This window comes from Enoplosus armatus, chromosome 10, assembly GCF_043641665.1.
Source record: "Enoplosus armatus isolate fEnoArm2 chromosome 10, fEnoArm2.hap1, whole genome shotgun sequence".
Lineage (NCBI taxonomy): Eukaryota > Metazoa > Chordata > Actinopteri > Centrarchiformes > Enoplosidae > Enoplosus > Enoplosus armatus.
This window is the reverse complement of record NC_092189.1, coordinates 24744330-24764590: the sequence shown is the minus strand read 5'-3', so window position 1 is coordinate 24764590 and position 20261 is coordinate 24744330. Positions and strand designations below refer to the sequence as shown.

General features: G+C 42.6%; 1 protein-coding gene across 1 annotated transcript; it reads left to right on the top strand.

Moving 5' to 3' along the window:
* The first annotated feature begins 1060 nt into the window (after nucleotides 1-1060).
* canx (calnexin) lies at nucleotides 1061-18499 on the top strand. Its single transcript, XM_070912923.1, has 15 exons — nucleotides 1061-1074; nucleotides 6970-7206; nucleotides 7973-8046; nucleotides 8279-8337; nucleotides 8650-8791; nucleotides 8882-8963; nucleotides 9579-9771; nucleotides 10683-10872; nucleotides 11020-11133; nucleotides 11260-11416; nucleotides 11544-11759; nucleotides 12508-12627; nucleotides 13414-13549; nucleotides 13643-13740; nucleotides 14364-18499. The coding sequence occupies exons 2-15, from the start codon at nucleotides 6973-6975 to the stop codon at nucleotides 14421-14423; spliced, it is 1875 nt and encodes a 624-aa protein (XP_070769024.1). The 5' UTR covers nucleotides 1061-1074; nucleotides 6970-6972; the 3' UTR covers nucleotides 14424-18499.
* Nucleotides 18500-20261: the final 1762 nt, after the last annotated feature.

Below are 20261 nucleotides of genomic sequence, written 5' to 3'. Positions count from 1 at the left end.
ATCCTGATTGACAGGTCGTCATGGTAACAACTTGTCAGTCACAAGGTAGCCCTGCCCTAAAGCATACCTTGCATTATCGTCTATTTTACTCTAAATGGCACCGTAATTTATCAAATGAACATCATGCAGAAGACTTGAAACTAGTGCCTCAGACCATAAACTCATGAGGAAAGTGTTTACTGAGGTCATACATCAAGTGAGAAGTCGGGTCATTTTCTCATAGACTTCTATACAATCGGACCAGTGGAGTCGCTCCCTGCTGGCCATTAGAAAGAATGCAGGCTTCACTTTTCAGACCCGGAGGTTGGTACTTGGTTAGTTACATTCCACCACTGAGTACATGGTTCTTCACATGTCGTGGAAACGCAAACAGGAATGGACAAACTGGAACTATTTATTATATTATATATATGTTATTAGACACATTGACTGGAAGTGGCCCAGTACAACCACTGCCTCATCTGCAGTTTCATAGGTACAGGCTCTAACAAGTGAAGAGCTATCAGACATGTTGTGAAGTAGCATTTTCCACAGTGATGTAGTGTAAATGTAAATGTAAATCCTAGTACTCTCAAACTGTACTGGGTACACTACTTGAACACTATATTTTATCTTCTTTCTTGCAAATACCACATATGGAGTTCACAAAACAAAATAAAATACGAAGTGTCTTCATTATTATTATTATTATTATCATTATTGTTTATAATGCTTCATATATTCGCTATGTAAAGCAGTATATTATTATTACAGTACTTTACTCTGTTGGCGATAAAATCCGTTTCAATCTCTGCCAGCAGGACTTTTCATCAGCCTCACTACAACCAATCAGCGCACATTTCCCCTGACAGCTCGACCAATCATCGCTGTCCACGAGGTTCAGCTCCAGGGGGCGGGCACTGTCCAGTTCGACCGAGATTTTCCTTCGACCAATCAGCTCTTGACAGTTGACAGGAAACGTCAAATATTCGCTCTCAGTGACCAATCAGCGACAGGGGAAGGCGGTTTCTGCCCTCCAATATCGCACGTGACCCTCCTCAGTAGTTCCCAGGCGGTCACATCGGCAAGCCGGAGGTGAGTGAAGAGCCCGATAAATGTCACTTTTTACAGGGAAACACAACAGGACTGTAATGTTTTCTGTGAAATGTCGGTTTATTTATACTGTCTGTGCACTAATTATTTAGATAACGTCCGCTTTTAGCCGTTAAAAATAAAGCACCGTGTCTCCAGCATGCTGTTAGCATTTGGCTGAGTGGCTAACTGAGGCTAATTAACTACAGGTGAATTCAGCTAGCCAGTTAGCATGCTGCCTTGGCCTCTTCTAACGTCTATTTTACTCACACATAGAAATATTTAGCGATGTATTCCAGTGAGACTACCTTTGTCCAGGTGAATAAACCCCTGATTGTGTCTCTTACAAGAAAGCTGAAGTTTACTTGGCTCAGATCTTGACTTACACTGACAGTTATTTCGTAATCAGCATCGAAGCTAAGCTAGCTAACTCAACCGTGTTCGTAACGGCTGTTCCTGTGGGGACACTTGGAGGAGCTTAATGGATTGTTAAGACAAAGCGATGTAAAGGACATTCTGTTAGAAACCAGTGAATGAGTGTGTGTCAGGGCTCAGTTAGCATGTTAACTAGAAGCCACCAGAGGCTCCATCATTACAAACCTATGTTCTGCAACCAAATGTTGTTCAAACACACAGAACTTTATTTAAAATTGTGTTGGAAATGCCGACATTTTTGACGATAGCCAAATATGTCAGGCTAAAATGGTATGGGGCTGCAACTAATGATTATTTGAGTCAAGTAGTGATCTTGATTAATCATTCACTTTTGAAATTTGAGGAAATGTTTAGAAACGTTCACCATGATTTACCACATTCCAAGGAGATGTCTTCACATGTCTTGTCCTCTCCAAACATCAGTCAAAAACCCAAAGGTATTCAGTTAAAATGATATAAAACGGAGAAAAGCAGGAAATCCTTCAACTGGAGAAGGTTTGGCATTTTTACTTGGTGATCAATTGATCATCAGATCAGTTGGCGGTTACTTTTCTGTCAATCGTGTGATTCGTTTCTGCACTGAAATCAGGCACAAGATATTTCCTGCCTTTTGCAGCCTTTAAAACTATGGCTTTGATTTCAGTTTCATATTTTACTCTTTACTAGTATTTTAACAGTAGTATTAACATCAGTTCAGTGAAGTGTCGAATCAAACGAGTACATGTAAGAAATATGAGAAACTACTTAAAGTGAGAAAATGAAAATTAAGCAGTTGTTAATGGTTAATAACATCTAAAATAAAGAACATCTCCATCCTTCTGAAGGATGACACACACACACACACACACAGCAACCCCCCGTTGAATATATACCTGCAGTTAATTATTGATGAACTTACTGGCTGATGTTAATGTTTAGGAAATGAATTGTTTACATTTGGAGATCTCGCTGCGCTCAGAGGATTTGGTGCATTATCCTTATTATGTTGACTAATGATGGCTGACAACGGCTGTCCCCAAAACTTCCATCATTCAGTCTGACTTCATGCTCAACATCAGTTTGAATAGACTTAAAGGTCTGGATCCAGGTTTCACCAGAACCCCAACGGGACTCAACTTGAAGTCGACTAATCGATTGATCGCTAATGAGTCCTAATGAGTGCGTTTCTGTTGCTTTCAGGCACTTTTCTAAGACTGTTATAGTCTAAAACTCCAAGCCTTTACAAAGCCAGAACCAGGTCCATGTGTCAGTCGGCTGTAATGTTTGATTCATGGCCTCATATTGGATCCAGTCTGCCAGGTGAAGCGGCCTGACCAGTTTAACCTGCTGGTTTCTCTCAGGGCGATGTGTTGGACTGCCACTCGCGCTGATCTGAAGTCATTCATAGAAACCAGCTCTGCGGTTACAGTCCGGCAAATGACTGACGACAGTTGACCCCCCAGTTTCTGAGCAAAATGTAAACACTAGATGGCAGCACTCGGGATCTTAAGCTTAATTTTAAAATGACTAAGAAGGTTTTTTGCATGGACCACAACCTTCGAAATCATTGAATGTAAAAACATTTGGACTTTAAAGTCACAAATAAATCCACTATTTGAGTCGCGTTGCTGCTTCTGTTGTAAGTTTGCTGAAGTATGAATCAGAATCAGAGATACTTTATCGATCCCCGGGGGGGAATTATACAAGCCTGAAGGTACGTCTGCACATTTGATGACAGCGTCGTTGCTGTCTTATCTTGTAATCTTATGATCTCATTTAACTTGATAGAAATGCTGGGAACATTTATCACTTTGGCTAAATGATAATCGATAAGGCTTGAATTAATAAGTAAATTAAGTATTTAGTCTTGAATAAGCATTTTGCAATTTGTGTTTGAAAACCTGCTCAGTAACGACACATTTACTAATTGTTGATCTGAAGATGTAGTTTTTAGAAAATGTCATTGTGACCAGTGTGTCAGGATAAACCCCTGTTAATAATAATAATGTTTAAAAAACAGTTTCTAATAACAACAAAATATCAGTAACTATCACATTTTATTATTCAGCCCCAGAATGTTATATATGCAGGAAGAGAAGACAATTTAAAAGCATCTTTGACTCATATTTGTGATATTTAACAGCAGCATATACGGTGTTCAAAGTAGTTGAGAAAGGCAGTCCGTCATTCGGTGTTTATATTCCCCGCCCCCCCCCCCCCCCGTTTGTTTCTGTTGAAATGGAAACCTGCCCGTCCTGTCGGCTGATTACACTGCTCACAGTACCGTACTTTAAATCATCTCCGCGCCCAGAAAGGCCTGGAAAAAAGTACATTTTAACAGGAAACATTTTCTCAAATGAATCTGTGGTTAATATTTTCCCGAAGCAAAGCCAGACAAGAACTTACAATAACACACAGCAGACTTTGGTGATGCATCATCAGTTATACACTAGATATTGTGTCATCTCACACTTTGGTTTAAATACCAAAAGGCTTAAATTTAGTCTTAAACACCGGAAGATGTTCTAGTGGAGTAAAATGATTAATGATAAATACATTTACCTGCTGATTCATCACATCCACATGATCAGTCGTTGCTGGTATTTAAATATCTTGCAGAAGCATTAATAATCATTTCCGGAATATTGTTGTGATGTCACATTTTTATTAGGCTGATTTTGATCTTTCATCCTAAAATAAAGTCTAGAATGAACTAAATTTAGGATTTGATTGAGGAACATCCTAATAAGTACACAAGACTAATAATCAGACCAAACATTGGTGCCACTAATATATTATCGTAAAGATGAAACAATTGGCCAATCGATTAGATGATTGAGAGAAAACTATTGATGATTGATCATTTCCGTTATGTTTTGGTAGTTTCAGCTTCTCCAGTTTTATATGTCGGTAAACTGAGTATCTTTGGGTTTTAGACTGTTGAGACATTTGAAGGCGTCTCCTTGAAACTGTGATGGACATTTTCACTTAGACTGATCACATTTCACTGATGAAGATAAGAAACATTCAATAAATATTAAGTTAGCGTTTCCATGTTTGGTGCTACAGAGCAGAGCACTGTCTCCTTATCAAACCCAGTTAGAAACCAGTTTGGCCATCAGACGGTGAATCAGAGGAGCAGCAGATGTCCTGCAGGCTAAACTGACTCTAATATCAGATTAACTGACTGTAACTGTAACTGCAGGCCTCCGCTGCTGCTGTCCGTCTGGGTGGATAACAGCAACTTCAGCTGGTTTCACAGAACTGATTAAGAGTGGATGTTGTTTTATCGGCCAATCGGAGAGCCTCTAAAAGCTCACTACTTAGACAGGATGTAGGGAAACCATAGTGCTGGTGTTCCTCCGGGCTGAAGAGCTCCATTGTGTTTTTAATAGTTGTAAAAACTCATCAAATTAAGGTTGAGCAAGTCATCCTTTTTATACTTTAATCATCGTTTTAAACACAAGCCTCAAGTGTGATTTATAGAGAATTTAAACCAAATTTAATCGTAATTTTGGAAATCCCAATTATTTCCTCAGTTGAGCCCTAAATGAAACGATATATTTGTGTTTTAAAGATTTACGTCTTCAATAGGAACCAATGGGTTGTGAGCTGAGAGCCACAGACAGGAGGATTTACAAAACAACACAAAGACAAGTCCAGTATCGGGAACTTTATCGGAGTTCATCAGGGCTGCAGGGGATTATTTTCCTTAACGATGAATCATTAGTTTCCCAGAGCCGGCGGTGTCTTCAGATGTGTTTGTGCCCACTGTTGTACTAACACGTCTGTATAAACAAAATGTACACTTTTAAAGGAAATGTAATATTTCCACCACCTCCTCTGTGGCTCCCCAGCTAATTCCTTCAAACGCCATGTGGGCGCCAGCTAGACGCCTGTGATGCTAAGCTAACAGCTAATGCTGGTTGTCACACTCCCCTCTACACTGCCGGGCTGTTAGCCCGGCATGCTAATCCTGCAGGTTAATCTGATTAGCCTGGCAGTCTGCTGAGTGAGATGTGTAGCAGGTGGAAGACCAGAGAACTGCTGGATCAGGTTTTACAGATCAAGAAGACATGATATTATATACATAATGTATACACACTTTGTGTTGCATGAGGTTATTCTTTAAACAGCCTGTTTTGGAAGTGCAGTGAGGATGCTGTATGTATAATGGTTTTAAAATCAGCCCGCTGAGTAACTGGATCATCTGTGGAAAACATGATTACTGCAGAAAGGGAGACGTGTGCCCCCCCATCAGCCAAAGAGAAGCTGGAGAGCATCGCCACATGGAATTGAAGCTCCTGAAACTTTATTTAACTAACTCCTGATGGGTCAGTCTAATAAGGGTTTAGAAGCTGTAGGTGGTCAACTGTAAAGTATGAACTGTATCTACAGTTCAGTGACTGATGAGTGAATACTGAGTGTGATAATGTCTAAATGTTCGTGATCAGTTATCAAATCAAACCCTGACGTGTTCTGTAGATGCATCTCGCCTTTATTTACCTGTAAATAGGAAGTGTGTGTAATACTGCCGCAGGTCTATAAATCTGAACGTGACAACCCCCCACTCTCTCTCTGTCTGTCTGTCTGTCTGTCTGTCTGTCTGTCTGTGTGTCTGTGTGTGTGTGTGTGTGTGTGTGTGTGTGTGTGTGTGTGTGTGTGTGTGTGTGTGTGTGTGTGTGTGTGATTAGTAGCCTGCAGTCTCCAGACTCCACTGTGTTTATGTGCAGGGTAAAGTGTGTGTGTGTTGTGGGGTGCTGCAGTAATCCCACGGGGTGTAATCTTATTAAGGTTTACAGAGCTGAGGCTGCGTGTCCTGTGGGTGCTGGTTGGTTACCATGGCGATAGATGGGTGCCAGGGCAACACCTGCCGTGTGTGTGTGTTAATGATGGAGAGACACTATACAGAGTTGTGAAGTGCAGTTGGATCTATTTTTATACATGTCCACGGAGACTTTGAACAGTTGTGAAACATCAACACGAGGACGTCCTGCTGGCTGCTTTCAGACCAGACCTGGGACCGGCTCTTTGAAGCTGGTTTCAAATGAATCTGAAGCTGTTGTCATAGCAACAAGTTCTTAAACCTAACCTGGGGTTAGCTGGATCAGGACCAAGACGTTTTACTGTGAGCCTCAAACATGAAGTAATTTCCTTTCCTAGATTTATAATGAAAGAGTGTTGGTCTGATTTTAGATGAGAACAATCATCATGAGCTGTTGGTGTAATTATCATAATGAAGAGTTTCCTTTTATATACTGTGTTTATGATGGAATATACAACAAAATGCAGTTTGAGATGCAAAAAGAAATACGCTGAACTAAAAGACCAGAACATATGGCATTTTGTCTTTCATTAGAATGAAACTTTAAAGCATTAAAACTGACTTTGCTGAAAAACCGAGTCCTGGTGAGAGTAAAAACAAACATGAAGCCAAACAGCTGGACCAGATGTGCTCACTCTCTCCTCCTCCCCTTTCTGCAGACTATGGATCAGAGGGTCGGGTTATTCGTTCTTCTGGCAGCAGGCCTCCTCTGCCTCAGTTTGGCCCCTGTCTCTCAGGCTGAGGACCTGATTGAGGACGTTCTGGGTGACGACGTGGACGTGGAGGACGAGCTGGACCTGGGTTTGAACGGAGCTGAGGAGGAGGAGCTGGAGGAGCTGGAGGGGGACATGCAGGACGAGGCTCCACCTGCTCCGAAAACTCCTCCTACGCCGAAGGTAAGGCTGCAAACTGTAACTTATAAGACTACTGTAGTAGATGTAGTACTACTGTAGTAGATGTGGTACTAAGTGGACATGATGACAGGACTTGTAGATCTGAGTGGAACAGAAGAACCAGAAGACATTTAACATCATGAAACAGTTTGTGTTCTGTGAGAAAAATGAAATGTTTTTGAATTTGTTGGGTGCTTTAATTGCAGTTATATGAAACGACAAAAATAGTTAAGGACTTTTAGTTTTAAAAGAAATACTGACCTTTACATGGATGATTTATTCTCCTGTTGGAGTTTATTTTGTGGAGTCTTTCTGAATGGAGGGCGTCTGAAACGCTGCGCTGCTCTTATCTCCATGAGGAGGTCTTTTTGAATGTTTCCCAGGAAGTGTCTGTTACTCATGAACCAGCCAAATCAGGAGGTCAGTTTGATAACAGTGAACTGACCTGCTGATCTACTGCCCTGCATTCACTCTGGAAACCACCAAAAACACAACAGATTTCAATTTGAGAACAAATAAACCTGTTTTCATTTTTTCAACACTCATTTTTCAACAAATCCTGAAATTTTAGATTATCTAAACAATTGCTTGATTGAAGCTGTGTTTTACTGGTCTGAAAACTGAAGTCTCTTTTTACCAGTTAACTCCAGTTTGACCACATTATTTAAATCCGTTCTGTAAGTGTTGTGTCACTGTGAAGAGAGAACATGTAAGACGGTCGGGATTCTGCTGTATCTTTAACTTCCTTCTTCTTCCTCTTTGTGTCCAGGTGACCTACAAGGCTCCGGAGCCGATGGGGGAACATTTCATTGCTGAGTCTTTTGACCGGGGGACGCTTGACGGGTGAGCGCATGTTACTCACACCTGGTTGCTTTGGGAGCATGTGCAAGACTCAAAGCTTTTTTTTCTTTTAGGCGACCAATAAAGTGTTAATAAATGCGGACGATTTTCTTAAAATATTGGAGACAAAAGATGTCCATAGTGTTTTTTTGGAGATGCAAAACCCGCTAGCTGGACTCTGAGTCCTCTTTGATCAGGTGTGTTGGTAACTGGACTTCCTGTCTGTTGGTTTCAGCTGGGTGCTGTCCAGCGCCAAGAAGGAGGACACCGACGAAGACATCGCAAAGTATGATGGTAGGTACAGATCTATAATGACTTCATGTGACACGCATGTAGCGTTACAACATGAGGTGTGCCTGCAGTTAGTATTTAGAGACCAGCTCTATATACTAACTGCAGGCACACAGTCCTGCTGAGTCCAGCTTAGAAAGTTGAGCCAAGTTTGACAGTGTAGAGCTGAGGTGTCCCAAAATGGCCGCCGTACTAAGGATACACACCTGATTTGATTTAGGAAACGGTGTCTCCTGGTTGTAGTTGTTGACAGAGACATGATGATGATGATGATGATGATGATGATGATGATGATGATGATGATGACGTTAACAGGTAAATGGGCGGTGGAGGAGATGATGGACAGTAAGCTGCCTGGTGATAAAGGTCTGGTCCTGAAGTCTCGAGCCAAACATCACGCCATCTCAGCCCAGCTGCTGCGACCTTTCACCTTTGACTCCAAGCCCCTCATCCTCCAGTAAGAACGACTTTCCTCTGCTCGCCGGTCTTACTGACGGCTTTTATCTTTCAGGCCTTTACATCGTCTCATCTGTCTGTCTGTGTTCAGGTACGAGGTGAACTTCCAGGCAGGTATCGACTGCGGCGGCGCCTACATCAAGCTGCTGACCCAGACTCCCGACCTGGACCTGGTCAGTTTGACTCTCTGCTCGTTACTGTACTTGTTGGCGTATATTAATACCCAAACTCAATGAGTACTCTGAGACACTGTTCACGAGTTGAAACTATAATTAGCTGTTGAAAAATGACACAAACGTGCACCAACATACGCTAATGAATTGCAGTTTTGAAATAGTCCAGTTTCAAATTTGGGAACTTAAAAAATGTAACATTTTGTTTAAGATGGTTCTGACTCTCATCATCTGCAGAACGTTGTCGCTCCAGCAGATTCAAAACATCAAGAATGTTTTATCTTCTGGTGAACTGAACAGCTCGTGCATTAATTATTGATTATTACATTTTATACTTGCCGCCCATCTGTACATACAGATGGGTTAAACTACCAAATAGTAACTTATATAAAGTATTGGTAGTTAAAATTAGCTCGAATGCAGGACTTGTACTTGTAACAGAGTATTTTTACAGTGTGTGCTACTTTTACTGAATCTAAATACTTCCACCACTGCTGATGACAGATTAAATAACGACGGCTTAATATGAGTCAACATGTTGGATTTATTTGTTGTGATTTAAGTAGACTTAAAACTCCTCCAGCGACTAAATGTAGTCCTTGTGTGTTTCCTCAGGACCAGTTTGTGGATAAAACTCCGTACACCATCATGTTCGGACCCGACAAATGTGGAGAAGATTACAAACTGCACTTCATCTTCAGACACAAAAACCCCAAAACTGGAGAGTACGAAGAGAAACACGCCAAGAAGCCCGACGCAGACCTGAGGACGTACTACACCGACAAGAAGACGCACCTGTACACACTGGGTAAAATACACACACACACACACACACACACACACACACACACACATACCTGTGTGTACACACTGGGTAAAATACACACACACCTGTACACACTGGGTAAAACACACACACACCTGTACACACTGGGTAAAATACACACACACACACACCTGTACACACTGGGTAAAATACACACACACACACACGCCTGTATACACTGGCTAAAAAACACACACACACACACCTGTACACACTGGGTAAAATACACACACACACACACACACACACACACACACACACACACACACACACACACACACACACATACCTGTATGTACACACTGGGTAAAACACACACACACACCTGTACACACTGGGTAAAACACACACACACACCTGTACACACTGGGTAAAACACACACACACACACACACACACACACACACACACACCTGTACACAATGGGTAAAACACACACCTGTACACACTGGGTAAAACACACACACACACACACGCCTGTACACATTGGGTAAAATATACACACACACACGCCTGTATACACTGGGTAAAATACACACACACACACACACACACACGCCTGTACACATTGGGTAAAATACACACACACACACGCCTGTATACACTGGGTAAAATACACACACACACACACGCCTGTATACACTGGCTAAAAAACACACACACACCTGTATACACTGGCTAAAACACACACACACACACGTGTACACACTGGCTAAAACACACACACACACCTGTATGTACACACACACACACACACACACGTACACACGGGGTAAAACACACACACCTGAACGTACACACACACACACACACACACACACACACACACACACACACACCTGTACACACATTGACGGTCCAGGTGTGTAACTTGTCTCTGTGCCGCCCCCCAGTGGTGAACCCTGACAACAGCTTTGAGATGCTGGTGGATCAGACGGTGGTGAACAGCGGCAGCCTGCTGACGGACATGACCCCCCCCGTGAACCCCCTCGCTGAGATCGAGGACCCCGACGACCAAAAGCCAGAAGACTGGGACGAGAGGCCCAAGATCCAGGACCCCGCCGCCGCCAAGCCCGAAGACTGGTCAGTTACCACGGTTACCACCAAGAAAAAAAGTTCCTGCTCCAAACTGTCGTTATAACATCGAGCCGCCAGTTTGGACTGCTGCTATAGTCTGAGTGGCCGTGTGTGCATGCAGCAGTTATAGTTAAACGTCTGTGTGTGTTTCAGGGATGAAGACGCTCCAGCTCAGGTTCCTGATGAAGATGCAGTGAAACCAGACGGCTGGCTGGACGACGAGCCGGAGTACATCGGAGACCCCGACGCTGTCAAACCTGAAGACTGGTGAGTTTTAACGAGTTCAACACATCAAAGCCAGAATAATGCGATCATTTCATAATACGGTAAACTGCAGCCCCTGCTGGTCTGTCTCGCTCTGATAACGGTCTGTCTGTACTTCCTGTCCTTCAGGGACGAGGACATGGACGGCGAATGGGAGGCTCCTCAGGTCCCTAACCCCGCCTGTGAGACCGCCCCCGGCTGCGGCGCCTGGAAACGACCGATGATCGACAACCCCAACTACAAGGGCAAGTGGAAGTCCCCCATGATTGACAACCCCAACTACCAGGTACGTCAGTGAACCCCTCCCATACTGAGTTGTTCAGGTGCAGGTGTGTTTGGATTAGAAACCAGATAATTACATTTTCCAAAAAAGACATTGAACTAAATAACCTTCAGCACATTCATGTCCTCAGGGCGTCTGGAAGCCGAGGAAGATCCCCAACCCGGCGTTCTTCGAGGACCAGCACCCGTTCAGGATGTCTCCGTTCAGCGCCGTGGGGCTCGAGCTCTGGTCCATGACCTCCGACATCTTCTTCGACAACTTCTTCATCACTGACGATCGTAACACCGCTGACCGCTGGGCCACCGACGGCTGGGGGCTGAAGAAGGCTGCAGAGGGCGCCGCTGAGGTGGGTGCAGGAAGGACGCTACATTAGCAACTTAAGTGACCTCGTGCTTTACTTTACTGTCAGACACGACGTCAGTGGGTCAAATCTGCACCGAATAGAAGACTTCAGAAAGTATAGAAGTGAAACTGCCTTTAAACAAAACTTTGTCAAGACTCACATAATTTATCTAAAGTAAATTAGTCATCACTGATGAAACACATTAATATGACATCAGCAAATGAGGTTTAGTTTGTCAAATGTTTCAGTGTGAGTGATACTCCACGTCATTCAGAAGTTCAGTGTTGCTTCTCAAAGTGTTCAAGTTAAAAACACAAGAACTTTAAAATTTACTGCCCTGGAAGTTTGAAACGTGACGTGTTTGCTTTGAACCTCAGTGACCTCAGCCATGATGTCATCATCTGGAGGAAGCACGTCTCTCGTGTGAGACAGAAATAGATGTTGTGGAGTTGATAAGAGTCTCCGGGACAGACGGACAGCTTGTGTCTGCCACAGGAAGATCTTTACATGCAGATGCTGCGTTCAGGGACACTTTGCTTCAGATTAATACAGCTACATGATTATGATTTGAAGAGGGCAGTAAAAATAGTCCGTTCTCATGTTAAGCACTACTCATCTTCAAGCCACACACAACATCATTCTGTCATCATGGTTTGGAGACAGCAAGCTTCTTACAAATATCCAGGTGCATTATGGGAAATGTTGGAGTTTGCCTGTGTATTTCTTAAGGTTTTTGTTTGTGTCGTTGCAGCCCGGGCTGGCAACTCAGATGTTGAACGCTGCAGAGGAGCGTCCGTGGCTGTGGGTCGTCTACGTCCTCACCGTGGCTTTACCTCTTGTCCTCATCATCGTCTTCTGCTGCACTGGCAAGGTAACACACACACACACACACACACACACACACACTGTACTATTAGCTGGATAGATTAGATCTTTGTGCCTTGAGGGAAATGAAGTGATGAGACATATCAAGTAGGAGCTCCTACATCACACTTCATGCCCGGCTTGTTCAGCCCGTGATCAGTGCTGATGTCCCAGTCTGATTTGTGTGACTGTCCACAGAGGTCGTCAGGATCAGCTCAGGTTCAGTTGAGTCTCACCAGCTTACAGGAAGAGTTTAAGGAAGCCGGACGCCCAAACCGCCCCCCCACCGCCTCATCAGGCCTGGTGACCAACGCTGCTGCTGTTAGAGTAGCTTCGTGTTTGTGTCTCTGTGCTGCTGCTGTCTGTTTCTGTGGTGCTCTAGTTTAGACGGCAGTTTTTGTGTGTTCTTGTGTTCACTGGTGAAACACCATCAGTCTCCAGCAACAGCCAAAACCACAACTATAAGTTAACCTATGTACTGCAGCTGTTACTGTGTGATGTATTTAGTTCTGAGAATGTTTTAGGTGAGAAAATAGAGTGTAGATTTCAAATATGTGGTGGAATGTAAGACGAACATAAAGCAAACAGGACGTCAGGTAAAAAGATAAAAACTACTTTGTTGTATTTTGGAACACAGACCTGTTTGTTAGTGTTCAGATATCAGTTCTGTTTCCATACTGGAGTTTTTTATTTGTATCTTTACATTTTTAACATTTTCAGTATGTGAGCTGCAGATTTATGAATCTGTACGTCTGTGAAGTCGAACTGAACTATTTTCCTGTTTGTTCTGCAGAAGAAGAGCCCAGCGACGCCAGCAGCAGAGTACAAGAAGACGGACGAAGCTCAGCCCGACGTGAAGGAGGAGGAGGAGGAGGAGGAGGAAGAGGAGGAAAAGGCTGAAGAGGCTGAAGAGGCAGAGAAGAGTCCAGGTTGCTACGATGTTCAGATTTCAGAATGCTTGTTGTTATTTCCTCTGTGTGTCTCTGCGCTCTGTTGGTCTGACGAAATCTTCTTTCTTTCAGCTGCAGAAGAGAAGAGTGACGGAGAAGAAAGTCCTGCAGAGAAAGAGGAAGAGGAAGCGGAGAAGGAGGAAGAGAAGGAGGCGACAGCAGACGACGAGGTGAGGAGAGTTTTTATTCTTCCTGTGACGAACTGTTTATGGCCAAAACTCTGAGATTTCTGCAGTCTAATATCAGTGTAATCAGCTGCATTTCCTTCTGAATGGTCAAAAACCAGCAAGTAAAACCAAAAGTTGGATTTTCAGATGGTAACTCGCCGGTGGCCGGCAGCACTCACACATTACTTCAACAGTCACACCAGATAAATGGAAGTAAAACCAGGATTTGATGTTTTTATTTTACATGTTCTATATTTTGTAGCAGTTTATTAAAGAAGTAAAACCAGATAGTTTAAAGCTTCTTATTGACTGAGCTGAATCTGTTATATTACTGTTAATATTGAAGTTTATTTAGATATTTGTTATACAAGTGAAAAATATTGAAATAATGAAATTCCTGATATCTCATTATTCTCTGAATTACGTTGAGGAAATTAATGTTTCATCACACTTATATGTCTTATATACTTATATATAACAATATCCGCAGTATAGAATGCGTTAGCGAGTCATATAGTAATTTTAAGATGGAGCTGAAATGTTTCTCTGCTTTGGATGGGAGCTCTGTGATCGTTATGTTTTTATGGATGAATAAATTGAACCTCTTGTTTCTTCTTCTCCTGTAGAAGTTAGAGGACGACGTTCTTCGGAGATCTCCCAGGAACAGGAAGGTCAGAAGGGACTGATATCTCTGAACCCACAACCCTGACCTCAACACCCCCCACCCCCCCCTTTTCCCTAAATTACCCCCTCCCGTTCTACTCCTCTGCTCCAAGGTGATGAAGCCTAAATGGAACCCGTGGAAGCAGCAAAGCCGACAGGAAACTAATCAAGACCTCCAATATGGACGCCTGATGATGATGATGATTATGATTCCAGTATGAACAGGACTGAGTTAACGTGATTAAAGGATTTTTGTTTTTGAAAGAGATTAACTGAGATTAACTAAAACTTCCTGCATCATTCCTTAACAACACCTGAGCAGACTCAAACCCACGACGGGATCGACGTGTCCTGTCCCGTCCGAAGCACCGCCCACCACCCAGCACTACCCTGAGCTAGCGAATGCCCTTGCCTACCAACAGCCTGCTAATTAGCCCTCAGCAACTTGCTAATTAGTCTCCTGACAGATGGATATTTGGCTATCAACACCTGCTAGTTAGCCCACAATCTGATGTAACCTACCATGATTTTGCTTGGGCCACTAATAGACTGCTAATTAGCCTAATAATTAAGACATGAACAGTTAGGATTATCCTACAGATAGTCAGGGAATGCCAAACGTTGTTAAACAGCCTACCACCAGACTGCTAATTAGGCTAACAACAGTCAGGCTAACGATACAAATGGTCAAGGAAATAAAACCAAAAGTCTTGCTAATTAGCCTGTTCAATAGCCTATAGATAATTTGCCAGTCTACTGACAGGCAGATGATTTGGCTATCAACAGTCACTAGCTAGCCAACAATCTGAAGTAACCAGCTTCCTGCCAATTAGCCTACCAACAGGCTGCTAGCCCACGAACATTGTGATTAACTTTCCAACTACTGTCTAGTTTGGCAGGCTAGCAACTAGCTTGTAAGCAACACACAAATTCACCTGCTAACAGTTATTTAGAGTTATTAGCTGTCTGGGAGTCTGGAAAATGATTAACCTACAAATGGTCAGGGAATTAACCTACCATAATTGTTGCTAATTTGTCTCCTAGCCTGCTAATTGGCTCATGAGCAACTTGGTAGTAATTTGGCTACTTGTACTACAATTTTAAAGTAGCCTACTGTCATCGCATTTGGACTACAAACTGCCTATTATCCTAACGGTGGGCTGCTAACAAGCCCATAAATAATGTAATTTACTCATCCACAACTAGCTAATTAGCCTGCTAAAAGCTAATTCACCTACTAACAGTTGGCTCATTAGCCTTCCTAGATTTTATAAGTTAGCTAGCTAGCATCCTAAAGTGATCCCCAATTTAGTGATTTGCCACAGCAGGCAACGTGCTAATATTTAAAAAACTAAGTCACACTTTTCTTCCTTTTTCATCCCTCATTTTCTTGTCATTTAAGTGTTTTTAGTTCTAAAGCAGTCAGCTCCTTGTTAGCACCACTGGGAACACAGTGCTCATGTTTTCTCCCCTGAACGCGTCTCCTCAGTGTTTCTACTGTTGTTTTATTGTCCTGATGGCAGCGGGAGGTCAGAGGTCAGCCGGGTCAGACCATAGAGCTTTAAATGGTTGGAGAGAGAGAGGGGGAGAGGGGGGGAGAGCCGGAGCTGGAGCTGGATTTAACTGCATGTAGTTGTCAGTTAAAGGTGAGTGACAGGTGTTTGTTACCTGGCACTGAGGTGGACCTTGTCAGACCGGTCCTGGCTTTGCACACTGAGCATTTCTCAGTCAGAAGAGTTGAGTCAGCGCGTTGAGGGTTACTGGCAGCAGCAGATGAGCATATGTTCACAGCATATGAAAACCTCATATCTCCAGTTGTAGTTGTGAACAGAACAGGCTTGTGACGCTTTGGAGATAGAAGGTTTTCGCTCCTTCTTTCTTTGAGATTTCAGTCCAAACAAACATGACGGCAGCTCGTATCACTGGTTAGCTCCTCCAGTCTGCCTCCCAGGCAGAGACAAAACCAGGATCTGAGCTGGTTTCTCAACCAACATCTCAGCTTCAGAATGATGGTTGTAAGGGAAATCCCTGTACTTCCGGGTTTTTTCTGCTTTTCTTTACCTTCTTGTTTCTATTGGTGCGTACCATTTCAAGTTCAAGCTGTTGTCGTCTTTGTTTGGACTTAAAACCTGTCGTGTCAGCAGGTGGACAGACACCCAGTCCCTCTTTCATCAACCCCATATGAAAAGAAAAGGGCACTAAGGGAAAAACTCAGGCGCTTAATCTCATACCTGTCCACCTGCGGCACCACAACACCACCAGACCTCCACCAATCACAGACGCCCTTCTACTGTACATGAATCCTGAATCTATGTCAGAGTTTAGCCCCATGTTTAAAAGAGATGGCACTTGAGCATGAAAGTTCATTCTTGACTTTGGAAATATCATTTTGACAAAATAATCTCGACTAAGGTGCACTTACTAGCTTTTTCTGAGCTTCAACCACACCTCAGGGTCTTCATCGAGGGATGAGACTTTATCAGTTGTGCCAAAAGTTCATCCTTGACAGAAGTTCCATACTGAGTCTGCTGATGGAAGACTGTGAGATGAGGTTGAAAGCTCTGGAAAAATCTAGTAAGTGGACCTTGAGTTGAGACAAAACAGAAACTTGTTTTTTTTCAGAACTGAAATCGTAGAGATTATAACTTGAACTAGTTTTGTTGTCATCATCTGCTGCTGCCTGACGACTTCCTGTCCGCTGCTGGTCACATGACCTCTGTTACAGGCTAAGGAATGGCACCTACAAACCAGCTAATGGCTAGAAAGCGTCTGGCAAGTTACAGTAGTATGGAAAGCAACACTTGAATCCTGAGCAAAGTATCTCAACAAACCACTGACCAGAGTTACATCAGTGATGTCGTGACCCCTGACCTTTCCTCTGGCGCCACCAACAGGATGACATTTTTATCTGCTTGTAGTAAATCTGTGCGAAGGATTTTGTGATCACAAGAAAACAACACATGAGAAATGGCTCCATGAACTTTGCCTGTAAAGATGCAAACTTGGGTTCAACATCCGTACCAGTTATGTGTTGTTTTTTTTATTCCTCATGAAGTCATCTGAGGATTATTGTGCTGAAGAAATGAGACGGCGTAAGACTTTCCGGCTTCTACTTCAATGTGAGCGAGCGAGCGTGCTCCCTCTCTGTGGTGTCAGTAAACAGTTTGGAGAGTTCACCTTAAAAATCTGAAATAAAACTGGTTTTGTGAATCTGAAAGTGTTAAGAAGAATAACTGAATTAGTCCCGTCTTGTGTCCATGAAGTGACTGTTTACGTGTCTGTTTCTGTCCTTGTTGTATCATACTTCAGTTTTCCAGATGGTTAAACAGCTAAACGTCTTCTGTCAAAGGTCTGTTTTCTGTCCATTTAATTCAGGTCAGGATTGGCTCTAACCACCAATGATGAGCAAGCTCTGTAGTGATTGGCTGATGGGTTTTGACAGGCGGTTGACTAGTAAATGGTTTGCGGGGAAAAGGCCAGAACTGATGAGTTTTAGGAGTCTGATGTGTTTGTCAGTGAGTTCAGATTTTGGGCCTCGAGGTGAACTGGAGGTGCCCGCTTCCATGTCAGGTGACCTTTAACCTTTATTTTTCTCCTCTTATGGTAAACACAAGCTAGTTCAGTTTTGGCTGTAAGCTCTGCTGCTTTTAGCCTTTTATTTTTTTCCCTTGCTGTCAGAATATGATGCTTTAGGACAAATGGCCTGCAGCAGCAGTGTTGCATTCCCAGCACTGGCTTCAGACTCTCCTTCGTCTCCCTCCTGATGATTTTTGTTTTCTCCGGTCGTGTCCGGCTGAAGCTGCCTAGCTAACAGACTGTAGACTGAACACTGTATCTGCTGGTGAAACTTTACATGACTCTGTAACTCTGTACTTTTTATTTTGTTGACATTGTGTTTGAACTAAACTTAACTGTTGGCCCAGCCTGTTTCTGATGTACACACTATGTAGAGAGATGGACCTGCTGCCACACCACACGAAGGTCCTACTTTGAATAGAAATACTGTGATGATGGAGCCCGATGTGTGTGTGTGTGTGTGTGTGGACATGCAGTCAACATTTGTTTTGATGAATAAAAAGGCCAAATGGAAACTGAACAAGAGGCTTCAGAGTGTTTTTATTTATGTGTCTCACATTCACTTTTCAGGTGAGGCTGATAGATGTTTAGACCAAACCATGGAGTCAAAGGGAATTACAAACTACAAACAAAATGTACTTGAAATATTAAAGTAAAAGTACTTGTTGCGCAGACTGGTCCCTTTCAGAGCGTTATATTATTACATATATTATTGGAATATTATTACTGATGCTTTAACATGTAAATTACATTTTAATGTTACAGCTGGTGGAGGTGGAGCTCATTTTAACTACATATACTGTCGGATAGTTTCATCTGTAGCACAGTATCATTTTATAGATTGATCACATGTTTTGTTTGCAAAGTCTCAATCTGTAGAGTAACTAAAGCTGTCAGATAAATGTAGTGAAGTGGAAGTATAAAGTAGCATAAAATTGCCAAAGTCAAAGTACCTCAAAAGCATTCATAAGTACAGTACTTGAATAAATGTACTTAGTTTCTTTCGACCACTGGGAACCGAAGCTCTTATCTTACACCTTAAATCTCCTTAGCTTTTCAATAAAATAAAATGTAAGATAAACTAAAATTAGTTGTACTTGATTCACCCTGACTGATCTCCATCACTTGGTTGAACACTTGCAAGGTCAAAATCATGAGACTACATTTTCATGTCAAAATTCAAAGTCAAAATTACAGCTTTAAGTTAACTAAGTTAGAAATGTGTCCCATGACGTGTTGAGTCAATAACACTTAAGTAAAAAAATTGACTTAGTGTCTCCTAATTTTGACTTTCTTTTTTATAATGTCTTAAAAAAAGTCATAATTTTGCAGCTCACAATGGACTTCACATGAGTATTTTCATTTTTCTAATTTCTAAACATTTAATGTTTTTTTTCCTCTTTTCCTTGCGGGAATGGGCTTCTAGTTACCAATGTAATTTGTAATATGGAGGGAAAGTACCAGTGTTATATTTAAACTTTTCAGAATGAGCAATCAAATAAACAATTAAATGCTAAATACACATATAACTGAGAACTACTGGAACGGAAGCTAACCCGGAAGTGGGCGGGATTTGGCTTTTTACTTTACAGTCTTACTGTCAATCATTATGGAGGCGGGGACAATTTGCAATTTGATCACCAACAATGAAAAATACTTTTGTTGCTTATTTTTGTTGTCAGTTATTCATTACTTCCGACAGATTTGTCATGATTCCTTGTTGCACATAACCGTTGAATCACCAAGTTGTCCTCAAATATCCGCTCTTTATTGGCTGTCTCTGCTGTCAATCATCAGCGAGGCGGGAGCAAGGACATTCCTGCTGTCGCTGATGGAAAAAAAGAGAAAGTTTCCAAGATGGCGGCGTGGACCTGCCTGTCCGCTGGAAAACAATAGAAACAGCACAGAGGGATAGAGTTAGCTCGTTCCTGCTGACGATTCCGCTCTAAAACCTTACATATCCCGACTCGGGTTCGACCAGGGGGGGGATTATCCGCGCCATTACCTCGGGAGAAATCAATTTAAAGTATGATGCTTTATTTAAATGTTTCAGGCTAGCCACCTAGCTAGCTAGCCAGCCAGCTAGTCGAGCTGTCGTTAGCCCGTCTACCCAAAACAGTGATAGCAGTTAGCGGCTAACGGCTACAAGGAGGCGGAGGATCAGCTGTTTGCTAGACAGATGCTGTAGGAAGAGCGGAGAGCAACACTTTCACAGTAAGTGAATTTAAACCTAACTTAACTTCAGTTCTCTGGGAAGGCTTGTCGTGTGTTTTCTAATGTGTGGA

What these genes read in the sequence shown, in the direction of transcription:
- canx (XM_070912923.1), top strand. Translation starts at nt 6,973, where the DNA reads ATGGATCAGAGGGTCGGGTTATTCGTTCTTCTGGCAGCAGGCCTCCTC. An exon ending in AAACTCCTCCTACGCCGAAG is followed by an intron (nt 7,207 to 7,972) that starts GTAAGGCTGCAA and finishes CTTTGTGTCCAG; the next exon opens with GTGACCTACAAGGCTCCGGA. An exon ending in TTGACAACCCCAACTACCAG is followed by an intron (nt 11,417 to 11,543) that starts GTACGTCAGTGA and finishes TCATGTCCTCAG; the next exon opens with GGCGTCTGGAAGCCGAGGAA.